Here is a 24,434-nt window from a genome sequence, read left to right as displayed (position 1 = left end):
AGCTGCTGAGTCACCTCTCCATTCCCTGTTTTCAGAAGTGGAAAGGAAGCAAGTGCGGTAGAGCTACAAGGAGCAGAGGTGTTAACAATTCGCGTATGGTAAACACAGGCCATACTATTCATGGGAAAATATACTTACTCTGCTTAAGAGACACATCATTAAAAACTTTAGGTAGTGAGGCTGGAGAAGTGCCTCAGCACGTAAGAGTACTTCACAACCATCCTGCATCCTTTGCAGAACCCACACAGCAGCTCACAGCGGACTCTGGCCTCCATGGGCTCCTGCACATTTGTGGTGCACATGAACTCACGCAAGCTAACACACACGAGATGCATACAATTCAAAAAGATATTTTAAGTACAGATTCTCAAACTTTGATCTATATCCAAATAACCTGATCTCATCATCTCCTATCCCTCTTAGACTTTTTATTTTCAAAAACACGTGATTTTTGGGGGGCTATTTAGCCGATTTGCTGCTGGTTTTGTCTTGTTTTGTTTTCCTTGTCTTGAGCCAAACGCTTGCGGTGTAGCTCAAGCTGGCCTGCCTGTGTACCTGCACGTGTGACTAAAGCATCTTCCTCAGCCTCTGGAGTGCTGGGGGCAGACATGCCGGCACGTCTGGTTTAAGCCTGCTTTCTGTTGTTTTTGGTTTCTGTTCTAAAAACTTGTATCTGTTTATTTCATCCAGATTGGGAGAGTGTCATGTGTTTATCTTTTTTTTTTTCCAGATCTGGAATCTAGGTATAGCAGTAAGGTGTTATTTCAAGAAAATAGTACTCATGAAATTAATTTATCTCCATGGGAAATAATGGAAAGAATTAAAAGGCATGACCTCGAAGACTCCTTTTATGGGAAAGAATTTGAATATAAAATGTTTGAAGAACAAGAGAGTTCTCATAGATTATATTCCAGGCAAATGACAAAACCCACCCCTGGAAAAAGACGTCTGTACAGAAAACGCTCATCTGTTGGTCTCTATCAGAAAAATAGCAGAGAAAAGCCCTACGGGTGTGGGGAGTGTGGAAAGGCTTTCAGAGTCCGCCAACAGCTTACTTTCCATCAGAGAATCCACACCGGTGAGAAACCCTATGAATGTAAAGAATGCGGAAAAGCCTTCCGACAGTGCGCCCACCTCAGCCGACACCAGAGGATTCACACTTCTGACAAGCTCTACGAATGCAAGAAGTGCACAGAGATCTTCACGTGCAGCTCAGACCTCCGCGGACACCAGAGAAGTCACGTCGGCGAGAAGCCGTATGAGTGTCGAGAGTGCGGGAAGGCCTTCCGCGTGCGGGGACAGCTTAGTCTCCACCAGAGGATCCACACGGGCGAGAAGCCCTACGAGTGCAGGCAGTGCGGAAAAACCTTCCGCCAGTACGCGCACCTTACCCGGCACCAGAGGCTCAGCAGTGCCGGCTCGAGCTACAAGTGCGACGAGTGTGGCCAGACTTTCCTGTGCAGCACGGGCCTGCGGCTGCATCACAAACTGCACACGGGAGAGAAGCCATACAGCTGTGCGGAGTGTGGAAAATCCTTCCGCGTGCGGCAGCAGCTCACCATGCACGAGCGGATCCACACGGGCGAGAAGCCCTTTGACTGCAACGAGTGCGGGAAGAGCTTCAGCCGCGGCTACCATCTGACGCTCCACCAGAGGATCCACACCGGGGAGAAGCCGTACGAGTGTAAGGAGTGCCGGAAGTTCTTCCGCCGATACTCGGAGCTCATCTCCCACCAGGGTATTCACGTCGGGGATAAGCCGTACGACTGCAAGGAATGCGGGAAGGCCTTTCGGCTCTTCTCCCAGCTGACGCAACACCAGAGTATCCATTTTGGTGAGAAGCCGTACAAATGTTTGGAATGTGAGAAAACTTTCCGACTGCTCTCGCAGCTTACTCAACATCAGAGCATCCACACGGGGGAGAAACCGTACGACTGCCAGGAGTGTGGGAAAGCCTTTCGGCTCCACTCGTCACTAATCCAGCATCAGAGAATCCATTCCGGCGAGAAACCGTACAAATGCACAGAGTGTAAGAAGGCCTTCAGACAGCACTCGCACCTCACCTACCACCAGCGAATTCACAAGAATTCTTAAGCATCCTTTGAAGAACCCTTCCGTTGCAAATATGACAGGGGGCATTAGAAAATTCTAGAAGAAAAGGGTTTTAATCCTTTTTTGCTTCTTGCACACAAGTGATGGCATGAAAGGTTTCAATCAGAGGAAAAAGGTGTTAAATTTCAGGAACTTCTCTCTAGAACGGCGCTTCACAGAAGGAGTGAATGCCTATACCGTACACCCAAGGGTGTAGCCAGGGCACCAATTCATCTTGAAAATTAATAAATAAAAAGAACTTCTGTATAAGCCATGTCTCAAAGCTTCTGAAAGTTGTTGAGGTACAGTTCTTAATTAGAGATTTTCAGCAGACTCAGACAGAACATAGCAAAATGACCTAGAGCAGGGGTTCTCAACCTGTGGGTCACAACCCCTTTAGGGGTCGAGCAGCCCTTACACAGGGGTCACCTAAGACCATTGGAAAACAGGTATTCATAATCCGTAACAGTAGCAAAATTACAGTTATGAAGTAGCAATGAAAATAATTTATGGTTGGGGTCACCACAACATGAGGAACTGTATTAAAGGTTGCAGCATCAGGACGGAAGCTCTAGGGGTAAAGACCATTCATTGAGTGGTAGACTGGCTTGAACTGGGTAGTGAATAGGTCAGGCTGGGAGCCTCTGAACCAGTGGAGAATAATAAAGAATTCTGTGCCTTCCAGCGTGACAGCTACCACAACGACACCTAACTGAGCACTGAACCTCTAAACTGTACAGCCCTAACTGCCAGTTTAGAGAAAGGAAGGAAGGGGACAGATTTCCTGGTAAAACAAGAAGCAAAGAACAGGATTTCTCTGTAGCATTGGGGCCTGTCCTGGAACTTGCTCTGTAGACCAGGCTGGCCTTGAACTCACAGAGATCCACCTGCCTCTTGCCCCCCTCTCCCAGTGCTAGGATTAAAGGTCTGCATCACCGCCATTCGGCTCTACTTGGCTCAACCAGCAAAGTGACATTAGAAAAAGAGGTAGCACTTTTTGAATATTGAAAAAGACTTGAAAGACGTAGGTGAGATGCACTGGGAATTCTTAGATCATGAGTTGGAGCGAATGTGTAAACAAGACAGGAAGTCTGCAGGGGAAAGCAGTGCCCTGAACTCAATCTGGAAGTTCATGGACTAGACCCATGTGATTTGATACGGTGTCACTAGCAACATGCTAAGCACTTAAAGTCGAGGTATGTGGCCCCTCCAAATTATAACAAGATTTAGTGTAAAATACGAGACTTTGAAGTCTTAGTTCCTTGCTGCTCAGGGTAACTCGGGGATGAGGCAAGCATGCTGTGATGTCAGCTCGGGGCAGGGAGCGGGAGTGAGCATGGACGGATCCTGGAGTTTGCTGGCTAACCAGTCTAGCTGGACCCAGATACTGAGAGACCCTGGTGCTTGAAAAGTAAGGTAGACAGCTAATGCCGAGTCCCCTCTGACCTCTCGCACAGGCGCACGACACAGAGACATGCACACACAAGAACCTCCATCCTGGGAAACAGGCAGGTGAATCTGAGTTCAAGCCAAGCTAGTCTACATAACAAGTTCCAGGCCAGCCAGGGCTACACAGTGAGACCACCACCAACAATTAAAAACATTTAAGTAAAAAAAGTATTATCTAGTCCAGGCCTTCACAATCCTTTTTGTGCTTTTAAAGTTTTCTACATATGTAAGAGAGAAGTGAATTGTGTTTGCAAACTTATGAACATTTTAAAATTACCTTTTTATCAGTAATAAAGACTTTTTTATGGATGCTGATGTCAAGCAGATGATTTGCCTGTGACCACTCTCTTGAGCTTCTGTACTGCTTCACAAAGTTGACCTTTCTGTCACACAGTTGACCTTTCTACCGTAAAGTAAAATAAAAGCAAACTCAGGTGTCTTTATTCCCGACAAGGCTTTTTGCATACTGGGGTCTGCACGGTACAATAATCCAAATCTTCTCAAATAAGATCTGAAACTTGATCATATTTGAGACGAATTTCTAGGAAACAACTGGTAGTGCTTTGCTCTCTTCCTTCCCTTCTCCCTTCCCTTCCCTTCCCTTCCCTTCCCTTCCCCCTTCCCTTCCCCCTTTCCCCTTCCCCCTTCCCTTCCGTTCCCTTCCCTTCCCTTCCCCCTTCCCTTCCCCCTTCCCTTCCCTTCCCTTCCCCCTTCCCTTCCCTTCCCCCTTCCCTTCCCTTCCCTTCCCCCTTCCCTTCCGTTCCCTTCCCTTCCCCCTTCCCTTCCCTTCCCTTCCCCCTTCCCTTCCCTTCCCCCTTCCCCCTTCCCTTCCCTTCCCTTCCCCCTTCCCTTCCCTTTCCTTCCCTTCCCTTCCCCCTTCCCTTCCCCCTTCCCCCTTCCCTTCCCTTCCCCCTTCCCTTCCCTTCCCCCTTCCCTTCCCTTCCCTCCCCCTCTCCTCCCTTCCCCAACCCCCCTTCCTTCCTTCCTTTCTTTCTGTTTTGGAGATAGGGTCTCACTGGTCTGCTCCAAATTCACTGTCTGCCTCTGCCTCTTTAGTGCCGCAATTACAGGCATGCACCTCCACTTTTGGCTACTGGGTGATGCATTTTTAAAAGAGTACCATAGTTGAGTGAGAACATTATGTACTGTGTGTTAGAATCAGTACTTTTTTAGAAAATGAAACTAAAATCTCACCAGAATGAAATAATTCAGACTTATTTAACTACTTAATCTTTTTGTAGGAGGCCGCTTGCTCATTTCCTGGTCGCCCAGACTCCCGAAATAATCACACAGAAACTATATTATTTAAACTACTGCTTGGACCATTAGCTCTAGCTTCTTATTGGCTAACTCTTACATATTAATTTAACCCATCTCCATTAATCTGTGTATCACTACGAGGTCGTGGCTTACCAGCAAAGTTTCTTTTCTCCTTGACTCCACCTCCTTTCTCCCAGCATTCAGTTTAGTTTTCCTGCCTACCGCTGTTCTGCTCTATGCAGGCCCAAGACAGTTTGTTTATTAACCAATGGTATTCACAGCAGACAGAGGGGAATCCCACATCATAACATAGTTATTTCCAGTGCACTGTCACTCAGTGCCTCTGAGTGCGTGGGACATTAGCAATTAGTAAATACTGCTAACGTGAAATAGAAGACTACACTAGTGGGAAGTTTCGATCTTATGCCACCAATGCACATACAGGTCCCTTCCCAGGGTGTGGCACCCGGTTCCTGGGTCTGCATATTGGCCTGATTCTCTTCTGCAGCAGTTGGGAGTTTTAACCCTAAGGAACAATACAAGTGTTCCTATGGGCAACAATACAAATACATCCCCCACAGCACAATTCTGAGCAAAATAAGCAGACATAAAAGACGGCTTTCCTGGGCTGGACTGTAGCTCAGCTGGTAGAGCGCTAGTTTAGCATGCAGGAGTCCTGGGTTTGATCCCCAGCACTGCGTATGAGGCACAGTGGCACACGTCTAAAACCACAGAACTTGAGAGGTAGAAACAGGAGGCTCAGGAGTTCAAGGTCAGCCTTGGCCACAGAGGCGGCTCAAGCTCAGCCTGGGCTATAGGAGACCCTCTCTTTGCTTTGTTTGTTTTGTTTTTGAGAGAGGGTTTCTCTGTGTAACCCTGGATATCCTTGAACTCTGTAGACCAAGCTGGTCTCAAACTCAGAGAGATCTGCCTGTCTCTGCCTCCCAAGTGCTAGAATTAAAGGTGTGTGCCACCATCAACACCAGGCTAGAGATGCTGTCATAAAAAGCAATCATAGTCTATGATCCCCTCTATAATAAGTACAAAAGTTGATACTTTTTATGTAGTTAGAAGGCAGGATGGTGGGGTGGGCTGCCCAGGAGTAGTAATGAGAGAAACAGGGGGTTCCGAGGACAGCAGTGTCTGGTACTTGGTTCGGGTGCTGATGGCAGATGTATTCGCTTTGGGAGAATTCACACTGTGCACAGGTCCTGCGCATCTCTGCTTTGATGTTGCACAACTAAAAGTTTTTGTCTTGGGAAATGATACTGAGTTCATATAAATACTTCAGATTTAATGTCTCTATTTTAAACTTTGTCCTTGTTTTCTTTATAGCAATTTTTTGATTCTCTCACAATACAGCCATTGTTCTGGAAGACACATGAAGTGCTGCGTGTAAAGCCAGCTTCGCTAATAATCCGGAATGAAGCCAGAGTTTGCTTTGCTGTGCTTAAATACTCACTGAAGGACCAGTGAGATGAGACAGAAGCAGTGCCTAGTGCGTCTGACAACGTGAACCCCCATAGAGGTAGAAGGAGAAACCTGACCCCTAAGATTGTCCTCTGACCTTTGTCATGGAGTGCACACAGCCACATTTACACACAGGCATTGTGAACACAGCAGGGAAGTCACTAACATGGTAGTCAAGGGCTGGGGAGATGGCTCCGTGGTGGCAAAAGCACTTGCTGTATGCATGCTGTTGGCATCCCAGGACCGTGTAACAGCCGGGCACACACGCCGGTAATCCCAATCTTTCTGAGTGGAGATGAGAGGCAGAGACAAGAGAATTCCTGGAAGCTTACAAGCTTGGCACCTGCAGCAGGAAAACAACAGAGATGCTGTCTCCCAGGAGAGGAGGCCAGCACCTGAGGTTGTCCTCTGGCCTGGGCATGTGACCACATTTGTGATCTTGTGTTCAGATTTAGCCAAAATTGTAGTTCTTAAAACATCATGATCTGTAATTAGGTTTATTTGGTTATTTTCTATCTTTTTTTTTTTTTTGGTTTTTCGAGACAGGGTTTCTCTGTGGTTTTGGAGCCTGTCCTGGAACTACCTAGCTATTGTAGACCAGGCTGGCCTCAAACTCACAGAGATCCACCTGCCTCTGCCTCCCGAGTGCTGGGATTAAAGGCGTGCGCCACCACCGCCCGGCTTTATTTTCTATCTTTAAGGACTGATGTGTTGGTTTTTTTTTTTGGTTATTTTCTATGTTCAAGGACTGATGTTTTGTTTCTGACTTATTTTTAATCCTTGTGTATATGAGCATGTTCATACGTGCATGTATGCATATAGAGGGTACAGATTGGTGTCTGGCGTCTTCGTCACTTTTCACCTTATTTTTGGAGACAAGGTTTCTCTGTGTAGTTCTGACTGTCCTGGAATTCCCTCTGTAGACCAGGCTGGCCTTAAACTCACAGATATCCACCTGCCTCTGCCTCATGAGTGCTGGGATTAAAATCATGCACCACCACTGCCTAGCGATTAAAAAAAAAAAAAGGAAACATTTCCATGGTTTTAAAGTTAAAACTAGGCTGAGATTAGTGGTCCATCCTTGTAGTCTCGGTATTTGGGAAGCAGAAATAAGAGTACTGAGTCCAGTCCAGTCTGGGCTATGGTGTAAACCTGTATTTCAAATAAATTGCCAGGTATGATGGCTCACAACTTTAATTCCGGTGTTTGGGAAGCAAAGGCAGGCAGATCTCTGTGACTTTGAGGGCAGCCTGGTCTACATAGCAAGTTCCAGGCTAGCTTTGGCTACATAGTGAGACACTGTCTCAGAAAACACCCCTCCAAATAAAATGTAAGGGGAGTGCTAGAGAGGTGGTTCAGTGGTTATTAAGAGCACACACCCCTCTTGCAAAAGACTCAGCCGTGGTTCTCAGAACCCATGTTGGGTCACCCACAGCCACCTCGATCTCCAGCTCCAGGGGATCCAATGCCCTCTCTTGGTCTCCGTAGGCACTGCACTCAGTTGCTCATACACGTACGTAAACACACACAAATACATAATAAATAATAAAATTAAAGTCAGAAAATAAGTTTTGGGAATAACTTTGTAACAATCCTGATTGGTGAAAAATGTAACCGTAACTTCTATAACTTCTACATGAAGGTCCTCTGTGCTTGCTGTTCAGTTCACCCAGAAGTACATCACCTTGAGGGATGGCTACCGAAAGCAGTACTGTTCTTCACTCTATTGTGTTCATTATTGGTATAACAGAAAGGGACTGACTTGGCACAGAGGAGATGGCTCAATTGGTAAAGTGCTTGTGCCACAAGCAGGAGGACCTGAGGTTGGAACCCCAGCAGGAATGTAAAAAGCTGGGCGAGGAGGCATACACCTGTAGGCCTCGTGCAGGGGAGGCAAAGGCAGAGAACTGCTGACCTCTAGTCAGCCTTGCTGAATCAGTGAAAGATGGTTTCAAAAAATAACGTGGAGTCCTGGCAGGGTGGCCCATAACCAAAGTCCTTGTGCATGCTTGAGAATGTGAGTTTAGATCCCTATCAGCCGTGCACCTCCCCCCCACACCCCACCCAAAGTAGAAAAGGCACACTGGGGGGTAAGTCACACCTGTCAGTGGAGGCACCTTATACTCCCCCAAAGCTTGCCTGATGCTCACAAACACATAAGCCCGGGGAATGCACACTCGGGGGCACGACCCGGCAAGGTCCACTCGCACGAAGTGTGTGTGGTCATAATCACCAATCAAGCAATCTTTGCCGCCTTCACAATCTCTTCGCTGTCACCCAGACACACGATGACAAACTACACGTCTCACGATGCCCCTGTGCCAGCTTGTTCCTCCGTGCTCCACACCGGGCTGGACCTTCCAGACCCTTGGCACCAAGGCGTCTCGTCATCCCCAAAGAAACTAAGTTCTCCCCGAAACTAGCTTAAGCATCCGGCCCATTCCTCAAAAGAGGTTTTCAGGAGAGGGAAGTACAAAACAGAGGGGAGTCTGGGAAATGTAGTGTAGGAAACTGCTAGGGGCCGAAGTCTGGGCTCAAAGCTGTGGCTTGGCCAGCGAGCACCAATGGTGCGGTTGTTCATCGGAATAGTGAGGAAATCCCAGCTGACAAGGGCTCCCTAGTCCAGACTTTGATCAGCTTCTTCTGAACCCTAATTTTCATTAGACGTCCTCCCCGGCTTTTCACCTCGAGGTTACCGGAGTCCATGGTAAGAACCCCTCGCACTGATACTTAAGTTCGTCCAGTGCTTCACTCCTTTTCCTGCTGGTTGGCTGTAAGCCCTCAGTTGACTATTGGCAATACTTTCTTTTTAGAGACAACCCAGAGTAGCGCTCCTCTTGCCCCAGCTTCCCAAATGCTGGAATTAAAGACGTGACCCACTGTGCCAAGCATGTTACAGTACTCCTTTTTATAAACAAAGAAACAAAAAATAAATATTTTTGCATGTGGCATTCAGCAGTCAACTTGCAGAAGTCGATTCTCGCCTTTCACCGTGTTTCCCAGGAGATCGAACTCAGGTTATCAGGCTTGGCAGTAAGCTCCTTTACCAACTTAAAGAAAATTATCCTTGCAGATTTAACTGCTATGGTTCAGTCTTTCTTGGACCCAGCCCTCTCTCAGCATCGTGAGTTTCCAGGGGACCGCCACTCGAGGGGCGACGAACGGGACCACGCGGTCTTCTGGGAAATGTAGTCCAAGACCGTGCCAGTGACCGGATGGGCGTGGCTAGCGTGGGCTGAGTCATCCAATCCCCAGGCGGAAATCTGACCAGGGAGGCTGTTCCAAATTCGGCTTCCTGCTGGAAGTTGGGGTCGGGAAAGCGAATGTGGGACCCCAGGTTCTGAAACCAAAGCAGGCGGGGCTGTTTGACCAAGAGGAAGCTAGCCTCGTGCTCTAGGTGACAGAGTCCTCAATGGCAACCCTGAGTGTGTGTGAGAAAGATCATGGGGAGATGACGTGTGCCGCTGGGTCCGGGGGGAGTTGAACGGCATAGAAACTGCGAGGTAAGAAAACCGTGCGGTGAACGAGAGTTGGGGTCAAGCTGTGCCGCTTTGTGCGTGGAGCGCGCTGTTGTGGGTCTTGTTGACTGGGTGGATCACTGCGCGAGTGACTGAGATCACAGAGAAATCTGACGCCTCCCAAACCTCATTCTCTTTTCAAATTACGATTAGTAATTGTGTTTCTTCCTGTACGTTATGGGAGCAAAAGGTACAGCTGATAATAACTAATTAGCATTTTATTTTTCCCTGAGATAATTGCGCGAAGGCAACCCGCAGGCATTATGACTTCTTTAACACAGTGTGTTTTGTCCGTGAGGTGTGCTGGGGGCGGGGGCATGCCCAGGATCCTTTATGCAGACAGGTACTCTTCCTTCGAGAATTCTTGAGGAGACACAGGCCAGCTTTTCAGACTGGCCTCGTAAGTCTCTTTATAGCCAAGGTTGACCCGAACTCCAGGTCTCAAGTGGTTTCTGTTCTTTCATTGGGTTTGTTCAGACTGGCGATCTTGCTGTTTAGCCCTGGTCACCCTTCAGGAGGCAATCCCCCTCCCTCTTAACGACTGAGGTAGCAGGTGTGAACCACCCGGTCCTCCCCAGAGACGTGATTAGCTGTGGAGAGCAACATCAGGCACAACTAAAGTAAGCTGCAGAGAGGCACAGTGCGGAAAGCCGGAGGAGCACAGCCATGCATGTCCGTGTAATCCAGAATTAACAGCACAGTGTCGTCTCTTTTCCTCCTCGAAGTGTTTAGACAACTCAGTGCTGTAGCACTCCCTCCTTTCCTTTTGAGACATGGCCTCTCTGTGTAGCCCTGTCAAGAACTTGCTATTCGGACTGTGCTGACCACAGAGACCCGGCTGCCAGTGCTGAGGTTACAGGTGCGGGCCACCGTCTCTAAACCATGTGTATAGAAGATAGCGTGATTAAAGAGCAAGCTCCGCTGTCAAGTGGTAGTTTTTGTTTATGTTTGAGATGGACTGTAGCTCATGCTGGCCTCCAACAGGATAAATCGGAGCCCGCTCATCAGTTGGTGCCTGAATTAAAATCCAGGTCTTGTATTGTTCTCTTTCAGGTAGATTATAACTTCACTGAACTGGTGGAATCTAGTTTGAACGAGAGACTGATGGGAGGCTAGAACAATGGAGGGGGCTCTTAGTGAAGTGGCCAAATGAGACTCATACATAGGACACGTAGTCTCTGAGGGCCGACACCATTGCCTTCAAGATTTTCGTAGAAGCGTGCTCTTTTAATCAATGTGAACTTTTGGTCACCATTCCTCCTCTTTGAGGACTTAAGCAAATTAGAATGGCATCGCTATACCTGCTAATAATAATGTAACCACGATCAGGCCTTTAAAACACGAGCTTTAAGGGAAGTTGAAGGAGATGGAGAGATGGCTCAGCAACTTGCAGCTCTTGCAGAGGAGCTGTGTTGGAATCCCACCACCTTCAGTTACCTGTAACCCCAGTTCCAGGGCACAGACATACATGCAGGCAAAACACCCATACACATAGATTAAAGAGATTGCCTGGAAGATGGGACTGAGGTATTTCTGTTTGTTTGAGAATGGAAGAGGTACTAAACCTGAGTTCAAGATAGGATTTTCGCGGATTCTTAGGCAGGACACCGGGATCTGGGGCGGGCACCAAGTAAAATTTACCCTTTTCATGTTTCCGCCTAATACAGGCAGGTGCTTGTGTGATACGAGGTAGTGATTCAGCCAGTTTAAGGCTGGAGTAAAGACAGTTCAAACTCACCTCTAGCACGATGCTGTTTTCCAAGACCTTGTAGCAGCAACCTGTGTGTCTGTCAGTCGCCCCCCCCCCCCCCCCCCCGTCCCCCGTCCCCCCGCATTTATTGGCCGTCTTTCTGAGGCCGGTTTCGCCTACTTCCCAAACAGAGGACAGGACTACATTTCCCAGAAACAATCACACCCGTGGATGTTGCCGGTCCTAAGATGGCAAGGGGCTTCGTTTGCATAGCCGAGGAAGAGCAGCAGTATGTAGGTCTCGACATTGGTCATTTTAATGTGACCTAAAATTCCTGAAGCTCTCGTGAACAGTTGTTAGCGTTGTGTGAGAGATGATCTCTGCCGACGAACGTAATGGAGTTTAAAGCCAGAGCCTGTAAATTGAGAGTTGTGATCTAGTCTTTTGTTAAAGACTATACAGAGTTGGACTACATTTCCCAGAGTGCACTGTGAACAAGCTACTTCCGTGAGTTCCAACCCATTTGGCTTCAGGCCTGAATCCCTTGGACCGTCCAGGATGTGTGGAGTATAGCGAGTGTCATTTTAAGGACTGGAATCAGAATGGCCATGGAAACCGAGTTTGGGGGTGAAGGGCTTTCCTACGGAGCGTGGAGTTCTGAAGAAGATATGGTGGCGTTCCGGGCTGACAGAGTTGGGGTTAGTATGGGAGCTTGGGGGTTGGGGGTGCATACTTGGGATTAATATGAGAGCTGTGGGCGATTGCCCTGCCCTGTGGGGTGTGTGTGTGTGTGTGTGTGTGTGTGTGTGTGTGTGTGTGTGTGTGTGTGTGTGTGTGTGTGTGCTGGAAAGCGATGTCACACTCAGTGGACAGTTTAAATACCCCTGGCGGTACGTGTGAACATGATAGCACAGCAGCCCTGGCACCACTAAGAATGAACATTCTGCTTGCGTTTAATGGTCGACTTTGTCATTTCTGAAGCACAGGTGGAACTGAAGGAGGTGCGTTCACATGTTGGCGAGAGAAAAGGCAGAAACACAACTAGGAGATGAAAGGAGTAGAGAAGGGGACAGGAGCGGCTCAGGGGTTACCAGTGCATCTGCTTTTGCAGAGAGGATCTGTGCTTGGTTCTCAGCGTTCTCGCTTGTAACTCCAGCTACACGGACCTTCCTGCCGCAGCACCTGCTCTCATGTACACACACACACACACACACACACACACACAAATAAATCTTTTTAAAAATGATAATAAGGGCGGGAGAAATGGTTCAGCGGTTAAGAGCATTTCCCGCTTCTGCAGAGAGGTCTTAAGCTCAGTTTCTAGCACACATACAGGAGGCTCACAACCTCCTTCAGGTTCAAAGGCTCCGAAATGCCCAGTGGCCTCTGGGTACCAGTGCTCAAGCTCACAATACACCCCCCCTCCCAGACACATAAATTTTTTTTTTAAAGTAAAATCTTAAAGTTGCTATTAGAGTACCATTTTCTAAGACAGAGAAACTTTTATTATTTGCAGAAAATGAAGGAAAATGCTTGGCTTATTCCTTTTTTTTCTTGAAGTGGGGTAAAGTATGGTGAGTCTCTCTAGGAACCTATTCAGATACCTGAAGGAAAGCGCTTTGGGGCCATAGTTCATGAAGGCACGATGAAACCCCTTTCCAGGCATGCTCAGTTCAGGGTCGTACAACATATGTTCAAAAAGGTTATGATCGCTGGCATGAGCTCCTATGTTCAAGTATAATGAGGCATGTTCATTTTTGCAGAAGGGATCAGTCAGTGGTTGGCTGACTGGGCGGGAAAATTCCCAGTTTACCTTGCCTTGCATAACAACAAATAAGAAAATTTCAATGTTAAAGGGTTGAAGTGGGGGCGACACAAAATGAGGAGAGAATTGAAGGCAGAGGAAAACAACACCCTGAGCTTTCTCTGTCAGTGTTAGCTGAGATGGGGAGAGCCGCAGCTAGTCTAGGCGATGCTAAGAGCTTGGTGCATTCTGGGCAAGCACTCCACACACTGAATTACATTTCCCAGCCCACAGTATCTGTTATTCAGAAGTCCACCCTGTTGAGTATAGGAGGCTAGCACACAGTGCTGGCCCTTCAGGGTGCTGGCCACCCTAGCTCCCACCTTGCTTTTCATGTAGATTCACATTTTAATGTGTTCAGTCGATTGCAATTATTTTGCTGATTTTTTTTTCTGTTTGTTTCTGTGTGGCCTCTAGTATATTTTTCAGAAGGGACTTTTGAGAAGATTCTCAAAGTTCTTATGTCATAGCAATATCTAGTTTGCTTCTTCCCCTCACCCCCCATTAAAAATGGATCTTCCTATGTGGCCCAGGCTAGCTTTGACTTCGTAATGATTCTCCTGCTTCAGCCTCCTAAGTTTGGGATTACAGGTGTGTGTCCACGTCTGGTTACTCTTTGTATCTTTAAAAATTGATGAGCCAGGTATGGTGGCACAAGTCTTTGATCCCTGATCCCTGTGTTCTGGAGGCACAAACAGGCGACCTCCATGCATTTGAGGCTTGCCTGGTCTACTTAGTAAGTTCCAGGCCACCCAGGGATATATAATGAAACAAAATAAGTTAATTAATTAAAAAAATGAATGATAGTTTGGCTGGCTATAGTCCTTGAAGCTCTCATTCTTTTCCACACGTTAAGTTTTTCAGGATGGAAGGTCTATTAAAATGAGAATTTCCTTTTGGTTACAGGCAGTTGATCTTTTTAGCACAACTCTTCATGGTTTTTAAAATATTCTTTATAACTTTCTATGCACGAGCATTTTGCCTGTGTGTGTGGACCACGAGCACACGTGGTTCCCTGCAGAGGTCAGAAGAGGGCATCGGATCCCCTGGAACTGGAATTGGGGGTGCTGTGTACCATCCCGTGGGTGCTGGCAATCAAACCAGGTGTTCTGCAAGAGCCTCCCCAGTGCCTCTCCTCTTCATGCTTTTTAATCTGGTGCTTTTATTAGGGAATGTTTCGGTACTGATGACTTTTGTGCCGTCTCCCCGAACCATCGTGTCCTTTCATTGTATTTGTTTAGACAGCTGGTATCGGTGTACACTTAGAGTCTGCAGTGGTTCTGGTTTGCCGCTTTGAATCTCCCTTCCTTTCCCCCTTCTCTCTCTCTCTTTGTTGTTGTTGTTTGACACAGTGTCCGACTGTGGAGCCCTGGCCGGCCTAGAACTCACGGAGACCCACCCGCCCTATCTTTTCTGTTAGAACCTTGTGCTCAGTGTTTGACCCACTCCTCACAGAGTGGGGATTTCTCGTGGCTGAAGCGTCCACGTAGGCTCTGTTTATTTCTGATTCCTCTCCATGGCTTCAGGAGGAATGTGGGATTAGAACCGTTCGGCCTTCAAACTGTGGAATAGTCATTCTCAAGTCCCTCTGTCCCCCAAACACGAAGTGTCCCACTCCACAGCTGCTTAGTAGCTCCTCGCTTTTCTCTCAAGGATCCGTCATGACCACGAAACCCTTAGTGTCCCAGGAGAATGGACGCAGAGTCCTCAGGAGCCTCACTGTACCCTTGCTCTGCCCTCTCACAGCCTCCTCCCCCACTTGCCTTTTTTTAAAAGATTCATTTATTATGTATACAGTGTTCTGTCTGCATGTATCCCTAGGCCAGAAGATGGCACCAGATCTCATTACAGATGGTTGTGAGCCACCTTGTGGGTAGTAGGAACTGAGCTCAGGATCTTTGGAAGAGCAGCCAGTGCTCTTAACTGCTGACCCATCTCTCCAGCCCCCGCCTTTGTTTTTTGTTTTCTTTTTTCCCATGTATTCATTCATTCATTCATTCATTCATTCATTCATGAGGCGGGGTCTTGCTGTGGAGCTCCAACTGGCCAGGAACTTGAGATGTGGGCCTGGCTACTCACACAAAGGTCCTCCTACCTCTCCTTCCTGGGTGTTGAGATTAAAGGCACTCGCTACCATGCCTGGCCTTTTTTGTTTTGGGTTTGTTGTTGTTGTTGTTTTTCTTCTTTAACTTTTATTTTATGTGTATGTGTACCATGTGCATGCAATGCCCACAGAGAGGATGGCTGGTCCCCTGATGCTGGAGTTAACAGGTATCTGTGAGCCAGCATGTGGATGCTGGGAATCGAACCCAGGTCCGCTGGAAATCCTCTGCAAGAGCAGCCAGTGCGCTTAACTATTGAGTCATCTTTCCTGCCTCTTCCCCTTCTCTAATTAAGTTTAAATCTCATTTTCAAAATGTAGTGTCGGTGACTGGAGAGATCGCTCAGCGGTTATGAGCACTCAGTGCTCTTGCAGAGGACCTGGGTTCAGTTCCCAGCACCCACACGGCAGCTTATAACCATGTGCAACTCCAGTTCCAGGGACGCTGATACTGTCTCCTGGCCTCAGGGAGCGCCAGGCACACATGGTGCGTAGACATACATGCAGGCAAAGCTCATTCATATAAAGTGAAAATGAAGGTTCTAAGAGAGCAGTGATTTCCCTCTCCAGAGATGAGACCTGAGGCCCGGGCCGTAAAGCACACTAGCTAGGACTCGTGTCGGAGACTGAGGGTGGTGGGGACTGGCAGTGCAGCTGGGCTGTGCCAGTTCTGTAGAGCCCTGATAGAACATACGTGGGCTTGTCTCACTGACTGCATGCTGAGCTTCCTCAGGCGTGTTATAGCCTCAAAACTCTCTGCAGGCTTAGGGTGTGACCCTTCTTAGATGCTCTAGGTGAAAACGACTCAGTAGGTTTGTTAGACGTGGAGAAAATAGGAGGCGGTGTCCTGGACAAACAGGAGTCCAGGTAGCTCTGGTAGCTCCCAGAAGGGAGAGCTCCATTCCGCTTAAAGATTTCTCACTCCAGCTTTGAAGAGTTTTTGGAGACATTTAGATTCAATCAGAATATCCTTGTCTCATATTCTCATCTATGAAATGATTTTTTGTTTGTTTGTTTTTCGAGACAGGATTTCTCTGTGTAGCCTTGTTGTCCTGGTACTCACTTTGTAGACCAGGCTGGCCTAGAACTCACAGAGATGCACCTGCCTCTGCCTCCCAGTACTGGGATTAAGGTGTGCGCCATCACGGCCCAGCTATGGAATGATATTTGACACAACTAAGTGGCTTAAAGCTCCATCCTGGTTTAGTTGGGGTTTTCTTGATTTGTAGTGGGGCCAGCATTTTATCACAATCCCTCTGGACCTTCCTGCAGGGAAGAAGACCTTTCTCTCACCCATGGAAGAGGCCTCTGGAAAGCCAGGGATCTCACAATTCCCTTTATTGTGTTCTGTTTCCTCAGGAGTTGGCTTCATAAAGATCGGAACCAAGAAGAGGACTGGTCAACATCCAGGAGTTTTAAATCATGGCCCACGTGAGTTTGTATTTCCTCCCAAACCCCTTTCTCCTCACGGGAATGTTTTTGTCATTTGTTCGGAAACCACTCACCCGAGCCAATTCCAGGTCAGCGATGCTGTGAGCAGCCCAGGGCTTCCCCGAGGGCACTCTCCCCTCAGCTGAGGGTCCCTTATCTCACCCCTTGGTCAGTGGCCCTTGTGTGTTAGACCTGAACGCACATCTAATGGGGAATACACCGTTAGAGAGCACATCCTGGAGTGCCATTTCAGAGACAGCTCACTTGTATCCCATTCCCTGCTCTGCCTTTGCCACCTTGTTCCCCTCCACCTAAATAATTTGTGTAAGTTTTACCGTTAATGTTGGGGCTGTCGTATGGCAGGTAATGACGTTCAGAGATGTGGCTGTAGACTTCTCCCCGGAAGAATGGGCATGTCTGACCCTGGAACAGAGGCATTTGTACAGAGATGTGATGTTGGAGAACTACAGCCTCCTTGTCTCAGTAGGTAAGGCTCAGTTTCACCCTAGACATTGTTTTTTTGTTTTGTTTTTTGTTTTTGAAAAGACAGTTGTCCTCATTGGGGACCTCCATGATATCCATCCTCCTCCCACAGTGCTTTGTTCTTCTCCTTGCCTTTCTCGTCATTGTCCCTCTTCCTTCATCACCAAGGCACCAGATAAAAAGTGGTTCTTCCTGTGTTTTCTCTTATATGCAGGCCTTTGCATTTATCAACCACGTGTGTTCCCTGTGTTGGAAAAGGAACGAGATGCCTCCGTGGATTTGAGCAGTGAGATCAGCAGGTTTTACCCAGGTGAGTGGCAGCCGCCGGGGCAGTCATCCATGGCCGCTGGCATAGGGCGCACTGTCCCTGACTGATGGCCTCGCTGGCACTGGGCGCACTGTCCCTGGCTGACGGCTTCACTGGCACTGGGCGCACTGTCCCTGACTGATGGCCTCGCTGGCGCAGGGCGCACTGTCCCTGACTGATGGCCTCGCTGGCGCAGGGCGCACTGTCCCTGACTGACGGCCTCGCTGGCGCAGGGCGCACTGTCCCTGACTGATGGCCTCGCTGGCACTGGGCGCACTGTCCCTGGCTGACGGCTTCACTGGCACTGGGCGCACTGTCCCTGACTGATGGCCTCGCTGGCGCAGGGCGCACTGTCCCTGACTGATGGCCTCGCTGGCGCAGGGCGCACTGTCCCTGGCTGACGGCCTCGCTGGCGCAGGGCGCACTGTCCCTGGCTGACGGCCTCGCTGGCACAGGGCGCACTGTCCCTGGCTGACGGCTTCGCTGGCACTGGGCGCACTGTCCCTGGCTGACGGCCTCGCTGGCGCAGGGCGCACTGTCCCTGGCTGGCGGAGCACGGGGCTTGTCCAGCCCCTCCCTCCGGCCTCGCCTTCTCTCCAGTCCTCTCTTAGCGCTGTCCTCTTATTGGTCCCCCACGTGACAGAAAGGGAAGTGTCATTCTCTTTCTCCAGTGGCCGTTGTTCTATGGATCATGTAGCTCAAATGCCTTCCCATCTCTTGCTATTTTTTTTATCTTTTCTGTTTAGGTATTTATAATTTTCCCTACTCTCTAAAAATATACAAACTATCAATCATTTTAGCTACAATTTCCTTCCTGTTGGAGGCCGTGTGGGTCCAACACAGATTCCCTAACTGGACTGGAACAGAGTCGCGAGGAATAAACCGACACAGTTTACACTGTCATCATGGAAGGGCCAGATCTCTCTCCCGAGCCTCGTTTATTCTCCAAACACCTTATATATCATCACATCAATTGAGCGGGAAAACACATTAGGCTGTCTCCTACCTAGGTAACCAGGTGCCTGGCCTCAAGTCACGTCCGCATCTACCTGTATGCTAGCAGTCAGGTAGGCCATGAATTAGCATCTCTATAAGACATCCTCCAAATTTCAAAGGGAGGAAGCACCAAACCTCTTAACTCTTAAGTCATCAGCTTCAGCCAACATCTCTTCTCAGGTAATCTACATTCATAACAAAAGAAACTAGGAGCAGCATGTCCTAGCTATTGATAAACAGAGACAGCTGGTCTGCAGAGTTATGGGATCAGCTCAGACCTGGCTAATGGCTCTTATGCCAAACAGAAATATGAGCCTACACTTCCTACGTTGCCAGCACCCGCAGCCCTCTTGAGTTGCCTTTCTTTATCTACTGTCTCCTTCCTTGTGTGTTTTCCCGAGCTCATGAGGTCATTGTTTAAACACACAGTTACCAGTTTTTAGTTTCAGTTTGGATTTACTAGCATTGAGAAAAAGTATATATCTTAATAAGCATTGTATTTTCCATGATAGGAACTTACCCAGAAATTTTTGCCTGGTGGGAAAGAACACCCGTTAGGCTGGTGGCTAAAAGCCGGGATAGTAGGTAAAAACAGTGTGGGCCACTTAGGAAGAGCTACCTGCAGAGAGGTCAGGGCCAAAGGGAGAAACCAGGAGAATGCCTGGCAAGACAAGCCCCGTCTTGGCCACTTCCTGTGTTTCTCCCTTTTCCCCTCCACGGGTGAGGATGGCCGTGGTCAATAGTTCAGCACATCCTCTGCCAGGGGCTTTGTAGTCACAGTGGAACAGGGCAACGAGATGGCTGAGCAGGTAGAAATGCTTCTTGCTCTACAGTCCTGAGGATCAGCATCCAACCCCTGAAACCCATGGTGGGAGAGGAGAACTGGCTTCACATGTCTACTGTGGCATGTTCATGTCCACAGTCACACCCACATACAGTGACTGCCACATGCACCCGCAGTCTGTGTGTCTGTCTTTCTCTCTCCACATACAATAATAATAATAATAAATTAAAGATAAATTTGTCTTTGGCTAAACCAGACTGGATGTGCTTTGTCTCCTGTTGTAGTAGAAGGCATGCAGGGGCTGAGAAGATGGTTTGGTGGAAGAGCACTGGCTGCTGTTAAAGGGGACCAAGGTTTGGTTCACAACCCCTTCCCTTTTAAAACTAGCTCTCCGAAATTTTTGTTTCTTTTTTTGTCCTTTTAATGTTGTCCAGATTTGGGTTTGTTTGTTTTTGAGACATTGACTTCTTGTGTGATTTACTTTACCATTGGCTTTTTTTTCTTTTCCTTTTCTTTTTTTTTTTTCTTTCTTTTTTGGATGTTCGAGACAGGGTTTCTCTGTAGTTTTTGGTGCCTCTCCTGGAACTAGCTCTTGTAGACCAGGCTGGCCTTGAACTCACGGAGATCTGCCAGCCTCTGCCTCCCAAGTGCTGGGATTAAAGGTGTGCTCCACCATCGCCCGGCTTTACCATTGGCTTTTGAGAGCATTTTTTTCCTATATGGATAGTAAAACAGTATATATTTACATTATTATCTTTCAGATATAGATTCCATGTGGCAGATGAAGAAAGTTCTACCAAAAACTAGCAAATGTGCAAGACAGTTATCCCAGTGGGAGGTAATGGAAACCGATACAAACTACAGCCTTCAAGGTCCCTGTCCTAGAGCTGACTGGGAGGGCAAAGGTCAAGTCCCAGCACAAAAGGGGAGTCAGGAGGAATGCTTTAAGCAGATGACGCTTACCTGTGAAGAAACGCCCCTTCTGAGTCAGCTCACAGCTTTTAATCAGTGGCCAGGATTACATATAGAAGAGAAAGCAGATGACTTCAAGTCTGAAAAGTCCTATGGTTTTGCCGCAGACGCCACCCAACTCCAGTTAATTCACCCGGGTGAGAAATTCGAAGAAGACGAAAAATGTGGGAAGAGCTTTCCTCCTGGTGCCAGACTGGCGCGGTGCCGCGCGCTTCACGCCGCGAAGAAGGCGTTCCAGTGCGAGGAGTGCGGCAAGGCTTTTAGCTTCCGCTCCAGCCTTACCGGACACAAGCGGATCCACACCGGGGAAAAGCCCTTCCAGTGCAAGGAGTGCGGGAAAGCCTTCCGATTCCATTCGCTGCTCAGTGTCCACGTCCGGATTCACACGGGGGAGAAGTCCTACGAGTGTAAGGAGTGTGGGAAGTACTTTAACTACAGCTCAGACCTCACTCGGCACCACCGGATCCACACCGGAGAGAAGCCCTACCAGTGCAGGGAGTGTGGGAAGGCGTTCAGCTGCGGCTCAGACCTCACGCGCCACGAGAGGATCCACACTGGTGAGAAACCCTATGAGTGCAGCGAATGTGGGAAGGCCTTTATCCAGCAGTCGCATCTCATCAAACATCAGAGAATCCACACTGGTGAAAAACCTTACGTGTGCAAGGAGTGTGGGAAAGCCTTCACGTGTGGCTCACAATTAAGCCAGCACAGGAAAATCCACACTGGTGATAAGTTGCGGAAGTGCAAAGAATGCAAAAACTCCTTCAGTTTTGCCTTAGATCATACCCAACGGCAGTTAATATACATCGGCGAGAAGTTCTTTGAAGATAAGGAAAATGGGAAGACGCTTTTTCCTGATTCAGAACTTCCTCGGTACCAAACAGTCCACGCCGGTAAGAAAGTATACGAGTGCCAAGGATGTGGCAAGGCCTTCAGTCTGCGCTCCATTGTCAGCAGCCTGAAGAAAATTCACAACCGGGAGAAGCTCTTTAAATGCAAGGACTGCGAGAAGGCCTTCCGGTGTCCCTCGGATCTGGCCCGCCATCAGAAGATCCACACTGGCGAAAAGCCCTACAAGTGTAAGGAATGCGGGAAGGGATTCATTTGCAGATCAGACCTTGGCCGGCATCAGAGAGTTCACACCGGAGTAAAGCCTTACGTGTGTAAGGAGTGTGGAAAAGCCTTCACTCGCGGGGCACACCTCACTCAACATCAGAAAAGTCACAGTCAGAAGCCGCACGAGTTCAGCGGAGGTGAGAAGGCCTTCGGTTCTGCTTTAGAAAACCCTCAGCAGTCGCTGATTCGTTCTGGTGAGAAATTCTGGGAGGATAAGGAATATGAGGAGACCTTTGCTTGTGGTGCAGATCTTACTCGGTTTCAGCCTGGGAAGACGGCAAATGAATATAAAGCGAACAGCAAGGACTTCGGCTGGCGTTCAGGTGACAGAGATCTTAAGACAATTCATATTAGGGAGAAACGTTTTCAGTGTCGGGAGTGCCCAAAGGCCTTTAGATACAGCTCGGAGCTCACGCGACACCAGAGGCTGCACACTGGAGAGAAGCCCTACAAATGCCAGGAATGCTGGAAAGCATTTGCGTCTGCCTCAGACCTGGCTCGGCACCAGAGGATTCACACTGGGGAGAGGCCCTATGAGTGCAATGAATGTGGAAAGGCCTTTATCCAGCAGTCGCATCTTATCAAACATCAGAGGATCCACAGTGCCGAACAGCCTAAGGGTGTAATGAGTGCGGAAAAGCCTTCGGTTGGCAACCCAATGTTACTGAACATGAGGGAGTTCACACTGGTCAATAATCTTATCAATTTAAGGAGTGTTGGAAAGATTCTGCTCATGGCTCAGATCAATCAGTGTCAGAAGATATATACTGATGAGGAGTCAAGTTGAGGCAGAACACTTGGAAAAGCCTGTTTCTGTGTCTCAAATTTTACGCAGCACTAGAATGCCCACATTGGTAGGGGACCTGACTGAGCTTTAGGAAAGCCTTCTTCTGTAACTCAAGCCACTGTCTCTTGAGGGATGGCCCTTTACACTGTGTGAAGATAATGCCACTGTGGTTGGTTTAATAAAAAAGCTAAACGGCCAATGGCTCAGGAGGGATTTTCGAGGTAGAGAGAACGCTGGGAAGAAGGGCGGAATGGTTAGCCAGATGAAGAGCAAGCAGGACGGACTCTGTGGAGAGGCGGGAATAAAGCCACGAGGCAGAAAGTGCACTAAAAGATACAGGCTAAGTTATAAGATCTAGGTAGGAACAAGCCTAAGCTGTCAGCTGCGCTTTCATAATTCATAAGTCTCCATGTCATGATTTGGGAGCTGGCTGGTGGGATGGAAAACTAGCTACAGCTATCCATGTCAATTAGCCCGTGGTGGTAGGAAACCCGACAAGTATAAGCGATGGGGAGAGGCCTTGGGTTCATATCTTGCTCAAAGTGAGAATACTCATGAGAGGAAACTGGATGTAAGGAATATGGAAAGACCTTTATGTTTCAAAATTGAATGAACATCTGTAAAATGGTGGCTAAGAAAACTGAGTTCAAGGAATGTGGGAACACTTGTTCGTGATTCTGAACTTAATTGGTAGAACATACTCAAAAGAGACAAGAAGTGTGGAGAAACCTTTCAGAACCACGGCCTTAGGAGCACATAAGGCAGGGAACCGCCGATGTCCAGGGAATGTGGAGAGTTTTAGTTTGGACTCACCTCTCGTGCAACAGGAAGTCCATACTGATGCAGCGCCCATAAGTGTGAGAAGAGTGACTCAGTGATCGTGTAAACTTGGGTTGAAAGCTGGACATTTGTACTCTTGTGTGGTGTGAAACCCAGAGCCTGCGCATGCTATATGAGTGCTCTTGTTTCCCAGCCCTCCCTGGTGAGGGAACTTATGAAGACCGCATTTTCCCAGGGCGTACTCTTCACTGCTGTGACAACGTGTGACACAGAAGCAAGAAAAGCTGATTTATTTATACTCATTACAATAATTTCTTTTCAAAAACCCCTAAGTGTAATACCAGAAGACCTCTGGGCAAAATAATATGCCTGTCATCCAGGGTCATGATATAGTCTATGTTAATTTAGGAAAGACTTCACTGGTGGGCTTTTTATGTACTGTAAGGATGCCTTACAAGAGAAGTGGCTAGAGCTCTATTTTAGAGTATTTGCAAAGAAATGTAAATGTGTAAAATATTCGAGACATTTTTATATGTGGAGCACATATTTTCTAGGAAAACTTAGAAGTGCTTTTTTTTTTTAACACAACATACAAAGTCCAAAAGAATTTTTAAAACATCAGAATTTCATTTAAAAAGTCCTGTGAGGGCCTGGAGATGTAGCTCAGTTGGTAGGGTGTTTGCCTAGCATGCATGAAGCCTGGGTTTGGTTTCCAGTTCTGCATAATCAGGTATCACGGTCCATGCCTGAAATGCTAATGCTCAGAAGGTGGAGATAGAGGATCAAAAGTTCAGGGTCTTGCTTGGACCACATAGTTAATTCAAGGCCAGCCAGGAATTCATGAGACTGTCTCAAAGGAGAAAGAAAACCGTGTTTGACTAAGGTTATAGGAGATACGTAATATATTTTACATATATAACATGTATATGCCTATATACCATGGAAGAAGAGGAAACCATGTGGGACTTAGTTAGCATAATTCTTACATTTGAAAAGTTTCAGTTGTAAAGGAAATGAAGAATCTCAAGAGAGGTGAACTGGACATTTAAAGGGAAAGGTGATTCCAGCTCCTTTTCAGGCGTGTTTTGTGGGTGAATGACAGTTCTGGGTGATGCAAACGTATGTTTAGGTCAGTGCTGAGTATCGTGCAGATTGAGTTCTTGGTACCTTTTAGTATTATATGTTCAGCAATGGTGAGTAAATGTACATATTTAAAGCATTTAAGTATTTCATGTGCATGTTATTCTGAGATTATTGTCATTTATGAACTTTATAACTTGGGATAATTCTGTCTTATATATTTACTATAATAAAGCTATATTCATTCATGCTGAACAGATTAATTTATCTATCTATCTAATCTATCTAATGTTCATTGATGTTTTGCCTGCCTGC

The 24,434-nt window shown here is 47.6% G+C and overlaps 1 protein-coding gene across 1 annotated transcript in view; it reads left to right on the top strand.

Annotated features, from left to right (window-relative positions):
- LOC142853589 (uncharacterized) overlaps window positions 1–24,434 on the top strand; it is a 37,816-nt gene that overhangs the window by 10,220 nt on the left and 3,162 nt on the right. Inside the window, exons 5-9 of the mRNA XM_075978785.1 lie at window positions 731–2,090; window positions 16,802–16,814; window positions 17,178–17,301; window positions 17,512–17,607; window positions 20,146–24,232. Coding sequence (XP_075834900.1) covers window positions 731–2,090; window positions 16,802–16,814; window positions 17,178–17,301; window positions 17,512–17,607; window positions 20,146–22,259 — 3,707 coding nt within the window. The 3' untranslated portion in view covers window positions 22,260–24,232. The remainder of the gene's footprint in view (window positions 1–730; window positions 2,091–16,801; window positions 16,815–17,177; window positions 17,302–17,511; window positions 17,608–20,145; window positions 24,233–24,434) is intronic.

This window comes from Microtus pennsylvanicus, chromosome 1 (genome assembly GCF_037038515.1).
Source record: "Microtus pennsylvanicus isolate mMicPen1 chromosome 1, mMicPen1.hap1, whole genome shotgun sequence".
NCBI classification, from domain to species: domain Eukaryota; kingdom Metazoa; phylum Chordata; class Mammalia; order Rodentia; family Cricetidae; genus Microtus; species Microtus pennsylvanicus.
This window is presented reverse-complemented; position numbering and strand designations above follow the sequence as displayed.